This window comes from Hyperoodon ampullatus, assembly GCF_949752795.1.
Source record: "Hyperoodon ampullatus genome assembly, chromosome: X".
NCBI lineage: Eukaryota > Metazoa > Chordata > Mammalia > Artiodactyla > Ziphiidae > Hyperoodon > Hyperoodon ampullatus.
The window spans coordinates 88,519,012-88,529,310 of NC_136913.1; the positions used below are offsets into that span (position 1 = coordinate 88,519,012).

Here is a 10,299-nt window from a genome sequence, read left to right on the forward strand (position 1 = left end):
ATTGTTACACATGTTACAACAAAAATGTTATAAACCCATCCACTGTTACCATTATTACTTTACATAACTTTACGTCTCTTATGTAAAATGAAAGAAGGATAGCAAGTATATATTTATAGAATTTATTATGTTAACCTTTTTATTTATCACTTCTGGTTTTCTTCATTTCTTCCAGGGGATTTTAGTTACCCTCTGGATTTGTTTCCTTAGCCTATTGCAGCTTTGCTCCCACCCATCTCCTTTGTGTTTTTATTGGCATATATATTTCTTTTCTCTGTTATAAGCCCCATAATACATTATATATGTACTGTTTTAACCAGTTGAGAGAAGGAAGGGGAAATAAATATACATTTGAACTGTGTTTTATAATTACATAATTAACTTTATATGTGCTTTTTTTCCCCAGTGGATTCAAATTACTGTCTGGGGTCATTTGCTTTCAGAAGTAGAGAACTTCCTTTAGTATATCTTGTAAGGTGGGTCTGCTAGTGAAAGGTTCTCTCATTTTTTTGTTTATCTGGGAATGTCTTTATTTTGCCTTCATTTTTGAAAGATAGCTTTGGTGAATACAGGATTCTTGGTTGACTGTTTGTATCTTTGAACAGTTTGAATATGCTATCCTACTTCCTTCTGACCTCTATTGTTTTGGTGATAAATTAGCTGTTGATCTTATTGGAGTTCTCTTATAAGTCAGGAGTCATTTTTTTTCTTGCTGCTTTCAACATTTTCCCCTTGTCTTTGGCTTTCAGCATTCTTACTATGTTGTGTCTGTTTGTCAGTCTCTTTCATTTATCCTATTTGAGATCACTGAGCTTCCTGGATATGTAGATGAATGTTTTTCATCAAATTTGAGAAGTTTTCAGACATCATTTCTTTGTATTTTTTCCTGCTCCTTTTACTCTCTTTTCTCTCCTTTTGGTATTCTCATTATGTATATGTTGGTGCAATTAATGGTGTCCCACATTTCTTTGAGACTCTGTTCATTTTTTATTTATTTTTTTCTTTTTTAAAATTAATTTTTATTGAAGTATAGTTGCTTTACAGTGTTGTGTTAGTTTCTACTGTGCAGCCAAGTGAATCAGCTATACGTATACATATATCCCCTCTTTTTTGGATTTCCTTCCCATTTAGGTCACCACAGTCATTATTTTTTTCTCTTTCTTATTCAGATTACATAAAATCTATGAATCTTAGAGTTCACTAATTCTCAAATCTATTGTTGAGCTCCTCTAGTAAATTTTTCATTTCAATCTTTCTATTTTTCAGAATTTCCACTTGTTTCTTTTTATAATATCTATCTATTGATTGATTGCTTTTCTATTTGGTATAATAGTGTCATCATACCTGCCTTTACTTCTTTAATCATAGGGTTTTTTTCATTCTTTGAACATATTGGCCACATTGAAGTATTTGTTAAATTCTACATCTGGTTACTCTCACAAGCAGTTTCTGTTGCCTGCTTTGCTCCCCACATGTGGGTCATATTTTTCTGTTTCACTACATGTCTTGCAATTTTTTCAGATAATATATTTTAGCAGCTCTGAGTACTGATCCTCTCTCTCTGGGGCTTATTTTTGTTGTCATTTGCTTGTTTTTTAGTGACTGGCTGAATTATTTCAATCATGTCTATTTCCTCCCTGCTATATGATGCCTCTATGTTGATACTCAGAGCGTACAGTATTGCTATGCCCATAGTCACTCTGGGATGACAGTGGTTTTGGCAGTCCTCTCTTTACTGTCTCCTTACCTGAACATACTTGACTGGTTGATTGCTTTATTGTTTTTGACAGTACACTGGGGCATAAGTTGCTCCACAGATTCATGGGATTAAATTTGGGCTCCTTTTCAGATATAGGTTTTTTTTGTTTGTTTTTTTGTTTTGTTATTTTTTGCGGTACGCGTGCCTCTCACTGCTGTGGCCTTTCCCGTTGTGGAGCACAGGCTCCGGACGCGCAGGCTCAGCAGCCATGGCTCATGGGCCCAGCCGCTCTGCGGCATGTGGGATCCCCCTGGACCGGGACACGAACCCCTGTCCCCTGCATCGGCAGGCAGACTCCCAACCACTGCGCCACCAGGGAAGCCCTCAGATATAGTTTTTGAGGTCATTGTTTGACATTTGTTTGGACTCCAAGAAGACTCTACTTAGCTGTCTCTTTTCCTAATTCTCTGGTAGACTAGCTGGCCTAACATTTAGCTTATATCTCTAATGAATCTACTGACCTCCTCTTAATTGTTATTCACTACAACCTCCATTTTTTATAGCACATTTAGCCTTCAAGTTCACACTGAACAATGTGTGACAAATGAAGTCAGTTCCCTTGGAAAGAGTTTTGGAGCTCTCTGTTTTAAGGCCTGCCTCTCCCCCTGGGAAAATCTCTGATACAAGGCTCTGGAGCTAAGGATGGTGACAGTAGCACAGTTCTCTCTGAGTGACACTGCTACTATAGGAGGTGTACACTTGCCTCAGGATGGGCAGTTCCTTCAGGTCTTCCTGGCTTGCCTCTCCCAGGAAATTGAGTCCCCAGTATTCTTAGCACACTATGCTGAAGGTAGAGCCTCCTTATGATGAATGGGGGAGGAGCAGAGGGAGCTCCCACCTTTCAGCTGCACTCACTTGGAACTTAGCCTGAGCAACAGTCAACTCAAGGCAGGATGAGAAGTTTTGTCTCTCCTGGGAAGATACTGTGACCCTTCAGATGTGATCTGGGGGAGAAGGAGACCTGTGTTTTTGACTGCACCCTTCTGGAGTGGAGCTTCCATCATGCTAAGCTGGAAGTGGGAAGGCAAGAAAAGAGTCTTGGTTCAAATGCCACAGATTCTCATAGTTCTTATTGTTATAGTAGATTGTCTTTTAAAAACGTTTCTTCACTTGCTGTATGCCCTTAGGACCATTTCCAAAGAATTTAAATGACTGTATTTTAGAAGAATAACTTTTAACAATTTCACTGGGAAATGGTTCCTCAGAGGAGTTCCTCATATTGCCTTGCCAGAAGTGGAACACCGACCATAGTTATTTTTAATTTCCTGTCTGATGGTGTCAAGATCTGTGTCATTTCTGATTATTGCTTTGCCTCTTCAGAATGTTTTATTTTCTTTCCTTTTTGTATTTCTCATAATTTTTACTTGAAAACTGGATTTGTATAAGACAGTAATTACTGAGATAAATGGAGTTTATTATTGGAGATGAGCCTGTCATTCCTACAAAGCTTTTAGTTTGAAGTTTGCATTAATCTAGTTAGAAGTTGGGCTGAGTTTGATGTTTTCTTCCTATTTGGCTCTGAGTCTTTCCACTTGGTTTTGCAGTTTCCCTTTGTATTTCTCCCCAAAAAGAATCAGTTTCTTGCTGTTCTCCACTGTTATTTTTACTCAGTGTTTGTTAGTGTGGTGTTGAGGGCAGGGACGAGCATTCTCTGTTGTTCTGATTGGGTCTTCATCTTAGGCAACCACTGTGAACCTGAGTTTTGGTGGTGTAATCTTCACATGTGTTCATGCCTCTCCTCCAGGTATAATGCTAAGCCTCCCCTCATAGAATTTTTTGTTTTTCTCTTTCCCTTTCCTAGCTGCAGTGGGTTTCTACCAGTGACTTTAGGATATGGGTTTTGTTGTCCGTTTCCCTGCAGATTAAGTCTTTAGTTTACTAGGGGAGATAGGTCTGGTTGGAATTTCAGCAGTGACTGCTATCTCCCTCTCTTAGCTGGCATTATGGGGAAAGCTCTCTCAAATTCTCCCTGATCTTCCCTGAGAACACCTAGTGGGGTTTCTGGATTAAAGCTTGAAAGAGAGTGCAAGCTCTTTATGTCTGTGGACTTCAGGGACTTAACACTCTCATGCTAGCCTTCAGTCTTTAGAAATTCATTAGAAATTTCAAGCTGAATTTTCCTACTGGTCTACATGGTGATTGGTGGTATCTATTCCAGATAAGCAAATGCTTGGGTCCTATTTCTCCCTACAGGAGTCTCTCTCTAGATTTTGGGATAATCATTTGCCCTGTGACCTCAGTTCTCTAAAGGTTTTAAGAAGATTTGTTATTTTGGGGACTTTCCTGGTGGTCCAGTGGTTAAGACTCCACGCTCCCAGTGCAGGGGGCCCAGGTTTGATCCTTGGTCAGGGAACTAGATAACTGCATGCCGATCTAAGACCCAGCACAGCCAAATAAATAAATATTAAAAAATGCAAAATGTTATTTTGCATTTATCCAACTTTTTTTCCTGTTGTAAGTGTGAGTAGCATTCTTTTCAGCTCTCCATTTGGAGCTGAAACCAAAATTTGCGTTGTTCATTTTACAACTTAAATATAGCATTTGATTTAAAGTTCCTTTTGGTTCCCATAAGCAGTACAATCTCTTTTGCTCTTGTGCCTTGCACTGGACAGGGAGTTGGGGCCTATTTCAGAAACATTTCTCTCATTATCCCAAAAATATTCTTGTGTCTGGGAGGATAGTGAGGGAGAAGCAAGGTAGATATTCCTTATTATATGGCTGTCTTTAGCAACACTGGCCATTGTCTGTTGGCTCAAGGTGAACAGGTGAAAGGTTAAATAGTCTGGAGACTATTCCTATCATTGGAATGATGGGAACTCATAAATTGTCAGTCATAAAGCTTTTCATTTTTTTCCTGCCCTCTTTCCCTTTGAGGTATGAAGGAGAATTTTATAGAGATGGAAATAAAACTCCATAGCCTAAAAATGTAAAGAATTTCTCATTTTCAGCTACAAACTAGGACTGACCAGATAATTTTGAGTTTAAAGTAGACGGGTTGAACCCTTCTCTCAGGGTTCAGTGAAGTAGCACCCAGAACAATAGTGATGGTGATGCAGTTGGACAATAACCCCAAACAACCTGGCTCAGACTCCCAGAAGGGCCTTGGTTGTGCCTGGGCCTATTTTAGTGGTTTTGTGGTGAATTCAGTTCTGTATCTGCCTGATGCCGTGCTTCTGATGTTTGATTCAGCCCAGTCCCAGAAGTACAGGAGACAGCAGGCAAAGGGAGCTTACAAAGGTATGTGGTCCTCCAACTCAGGAGAAGACAGGTGTTACCACCTGTTTGAATACCCTCATGTGTTGTAGGCACAGCATCTGATTTGGGTACTAAGGCAGTCAAGCTGTGAACTGGCATTAAATGCCTTTTTAAGGCATTAATGATGGAGGAAGAAATGCCACTGTGAGCCTTGTTCTTTAGGTCTGTCATCCGAAGAACCATTACCACTATTCACACATCCTAAAGGATTGGCTGGGCAGTAAGGTGAAGATAAAATTCAAATCCTTAGGTTCCAATCTAGGCTCTTCCCCTTACAGGTATGTAACCTTGTATAAATCACATACACTCTTTGAGCCTCAGTTTAGTCACCTATATCGAAGGCACAATAACACCTCTCTCAAAATTGCCTGTCAGAATTAAAAGAGCTAGAAATATGAAAAAATGGACTGTGAACAGTGATGATTTACATCACTTCTAGGCCACAGTGTAGAAAAAGGTGTGTGAGATCTCCGTGTATTCTTCTCCTCTGCTGCAGTGGTATCATGATTAGTTTGGATCTCTGGGAAACTTGGGGGAGCAGAAGCTCTCCATCCCCAATTCTCATGAAGTGTGAGAAATAAACCTTTATTGTGTTAAGCCACTGATGTTTTGGGGTTGGTAGCTATCCTATCATAAGCTTAGCCTAACCTGACAAACACACAAATGGTCCTCAGAGTTAAGCAACAGAATCACTGGAATTCTTGTTAAAATACACTTTATATGTGGGAAAACTGTATTGGGAGGCAAGTGATTACGATAGTGGTGATTATGACGGTGAGAGAGTACTACTCAAGTATCATATCAGAAAGTCAATAGGTAATAACTAAACAAGTCAAGAAATGGCAGTTGTTAAGTCATATGTCTGATAAGGAACTTGCATCCAGAATAAACAAAGAACTGTTACAACTCAACAATAAAAAGACAATCAACCTAATTTAAAAATGGGTAAAGGACTTGAATACACATTTCCCCAAAGAAGATATACAAATGGCCAATAAGCACATGAAAAGATGCTCAGCGTCATTAGCCATCAAGCAAATGCAAATCAAGGCCACAGTGGGATTCCACTTCATACCCACTAAGATGGCTATAAGAAAAAATACAGGCAATGACAAGCGTTGGTGAGAATATGGAGAAATCGGAACCCTCGTACACTGCTGGTAGGATTGTCATATGGCACAGTTGCTTTGGAAACAGTTTGGCAGGTCCTCAAAAAGTTAGAGTTACCACATGAACCAGCAGTTTCACTCCTAGGTGTATACTCAAGAAAATTGAAAACATATTTACATGCAAAAAGTTAACACTGCTGTATGATATATATGAAATTTGTTAAGAGAGTAAATCTTGAGTTCTCATCACAAGGAGAAAAATGTTTTTCTTTTTCTTTTTGTTGTACCTATATGAGATCATGGGTGTTAACTAAAATTATTGTAGTAATCACTTCACAATATATGTAACTCAAGCCGTTATGCTGTATACCTTAAATGTATACAGTGATGTATGTCAATTACGTCTCAACAAAACTGGTAAAAAAATTAATTAGAAAAAGAAAAAATGGAAAAAAAAAACTTTGCTTCTTCCAGCAGAAATGATTAACTAGTGTATCAAATACTACATACCTGTGTTTTTTTTGAATCAGAAACAGAACAAATATATAACAGTACCTCTTCATAAAATGAATCAAAGCATTCAAATGAAGTTAAAGCAACTTTGGACATAATCATCAGCATGCTCTGAGGTTATCTATGTAATAAAGTAAGGCAGAACCATCATTTCTGTACTTGAAAATTTTGTATTTTGACTCTTCAATAGAGTTTATTTTAAAAGACAAAAGAAAATGTACATGAATGTTCAGTACTGATATGGATGTGGATGGACCTTGAAAACAGTATGCTACATGAAAGAAACTAGACAACAGAGGCCATGTACTGTATGATTCCATTTCTATGAAATGTCTAGAATAGGCAAATCCATAGAGACAGAAAGCAGATCAGTGTTTGCCAGTTGCCAGGGAGAGGAGGGACTGGGAGCACGATTATGTGCTAACGGGTATGAGGTTTCTTTTTAGGGCAATAAAAATGTCCTGTAACTGAATAATGGTGATGGTTTCAGAACTCTGTTAATATACTGAAAACCACTGAATTGTGCACTTTAAGAGGGTGAATTTTTATGAAAAAAAGAGTGAATGTTGTGATATGTGAATTATATTTCAATAAAGGTGTTGAAAAAAGAAATAGCAGGACTTCCCTGGTGGCGCAGTGGTTAAGAATCCACCTGCCAATGCGGGGGAAATGGGTTCGAGCCCTGGTCAGGGAAGATCCCACATGCCATGGAGCAAGTAAGCCCATGAGCCACAACTACTGAGCCCGCACGCCACAACTACTGAAGCCCACCTGTCTGGAGCCCGTGCTCCACAACAAGAGAAACCACCACAATGAGAAGCCCACGTGCCGCAACTAGAGAAAGCCCACACGCAGCAACAAAGACCCAACGCAGCCATAAATAAATAAATTAATTTTTTAAAAGAGAAAGAAATAGCAGCATAAGCATATTCTTCTGAAATATGGAGGTAAATACCGGAAGAAATCAAAAACATTTATGGTAGTTGCTTCTGGACAGTGAGAATGTGGAATGATGAGGCAGACTGCAGTTTTTAATAATATATTATTTTACACTATTGGATTTTAAAATTTAATACATATATCCATAAAAATAAAAATGAGCTAAAAACAAAGGATACCTACACAGAGACATTTTTTAACAACTTTATTAGAGTATAATTGCTTTACAATGGTGTGTTAGTTTCTGCTGTATAACAAAGTGAATCAGCTATACCTATACATATATCCCCATATCTCCTCCCTCTTGTGTCTCCCTCCCACCCTCCCTATCCCACCCCTCTAGGTGGTCACAAAGCACCGAACTGATCTCCCTGTGCTATGCGGCTGCTTCCCACCAGCTATCTAAAATACTGTATGCTAACACATATATATGGAATCTAAAAAAAAAAAAAAAAAAGGTTCTGAAGAACCTAGGGGCAGGACAGGAATAAAGACAAAGAGAATGGACTTGAGGACACGGGGAAGGGGAAGGGTAAGCTGGGACGAAGTGAAAGAGTGGCATGGACTTACGTACACAGAGACATTTTGAGGAAAAGTCAAAAGAGATTCTGATACATTGGATCTGAGGCGGGAGTCAGGATTCTGCATTTTCAACAAGGTGGGTGATTTCGATGCAGTAGCTAGCAAACTTTGAGAAACACTACTATATCCAATGTTAAAATTATTTAACAATGGATTGTGGTATAATCCCTCTCTTGCTGTGTTCCTTTTGGAGTGGCAAGTTTCAATTGCTAAAAAACGAAATTATGAGCTCAAGGTTATGTATTCAATCAGGGACAGAACTGGGCCAAGAATTGAGGCCTTCTGACTCAATAATTAATGTATTGATTTTTAAGCTTCTATCATGTGTTGTAGGTACCAAAATGAATAAGATAAATTATTTGCTTTGAATAGGGCAAGTCTAATGGGCTAATTATAATGCCTGAAAATGCATTAATTAAGATTTTACAAAGCATTTTTGCACATTTCATGTCAGGATTAATAAAACTATAACGTGAGAAGGGGGACCTTCTCCATAGTTCAGTAGGGAACATAGCGGGGTGTAACTCACTAGAGACTCCAGGGAAATCAAAGGGGCTTTGTTACCTTGAGGACTTCAGCTTACCAGCAGCAGTGGGGCCCTTAGGATAGTACAGGACACATGAGAAGAGGGAGAGTGTCCTTCAGACACAGCATTACCTGGGGGAGAGTGACACCCACCTTTCAGCTATCTGGATTTATTTATGGACACACGTGAGAGCTCCCTCAGCCCTCTCCCAAACATTTGATGGGTTTCTGGTCCTGCTAGTGCAGGGGAGAGGGTAGGAACCAGCCTAACACAGTTCACACACTCAGCATCTCATCTGATCTTCTCCACAGCCCTGGAAGGCAAGCTTTATCCCCAATTCACTGATGAGAAGACTGTTCCCTACGGCAGTGCTTCTGTAATAACTGCCAGGTTGATTCCTCCAGCTGCGAGTCCCAGAGATAATGTGTTTTACGCATCATTTCACATCCTGACAACAGGAATTTTAAGTGTCTCCACTACCTTCATAAACTCACTGAGCAGTTGTTTTGATTGCTTGGTATTTTCCTATGTTTCAAATCTTTTATTATTTATTTTATGAAAAAAGTAATCTGTGTATTTTAGGGGGAAAAGTACAGGTGAGAGGATAATCTCTACCACCAGCACCCAGAGAAAACCATTATTTTGCTTTGGGTCTACTCAGTTTCAGTTTTCCCTGTACATGGATGTATTGTGTAACTTTTTTGTTTTATTTTTTCAAAAACGGGCGGATGCTGTATATGCGGTTCTGAAAACTGGTGTTTTTCTTTATTGTTATTTTACAGTGTACCATGAACATCTCTTCCATGCACGTGGGTGAAAATCCCCTACTGAAACACAGAGAGCACTGTAGTTGGATCAAAAGGCTGCTGGTAATGACAGTGACACCTAAAGCAAAGTATCAGCTTAAGGTTAAAGCACATAGCATGGCAAATGCCTGCCAGGGAAAGCAGGGTCAGCGACATTCTCATCAGAGGAGTCAGAATTGAAGGCCAAAGGCATTAAAGATATGGGATATCATGTAAGCCCCTCTGGCCCCTACCTCCGCCCCTCATTCCCCTGACACCCCGTTGGCCCCTTGGGGTGAATGGATCCTGTACATCTCTTTGCATCCAATGAAAGTCACCTATTTTCTGTCTTTTCCTTAACTCTTCCTGAGCCCTTGACATATCTGCACATTCTCTCATCATCTCCTCACTGCCCAGATGCCTTCCTGTAAGTTGTCCTGATAGTCCTTGGGGGAATCGTCCGTCCCCCTGTCCATTTTTCTTTTTGCTTTATGGGGCACATAGTCTTCAGCCACGCGCTTTTCGGCAGCCCGTGGCTGACTCTGGCTTTGCCTGGGATTCCAGCTTGCCCTCACCGTGTGGTTTTCCCTCAGCTTCAGACTTGCCCTGCTTTTCTTGCTTCCTCTCATCTTCTGGCTGCCCCTCGTCTTCTGGCCCTCCCGCATTCTGGAGCTCCTGCTTATGTTCTGACTTCCCCTCCACTTCTGGCTTTTCTTCCTCATCTGACTTTCCTTCATCTTCTGTATCTACTGCATCTTTTGACTTTCCCTCATTGTCTGGGTTTCCTTCATTTTCTGGCTTTCCTTCATTTTCTCTGTAGACCTTCTCCAT

At 39.8% G+C, this 10,299-nt stretch overlaps 1 protein-coding gene across 1 annotated transcript; it reads right to left on the reverse strand.

Moving 5' to 3' along the window:
• Positions 1-9,681: 9,681 nt before the first annotated feature.
• TCEAL5 (transcription elongation factor A like 5) lies at positions 9,682-10,299 on the reverse strand (the record flags this gene model as incomplete). The annotated part of the gene is given in 3 exon segments (XM_079726892.1): positions 9,682-9,893; positions 9,896-10,008; positions 10,010-10,299. Coding segments are annotated over 3 exon segments (615 nt in total).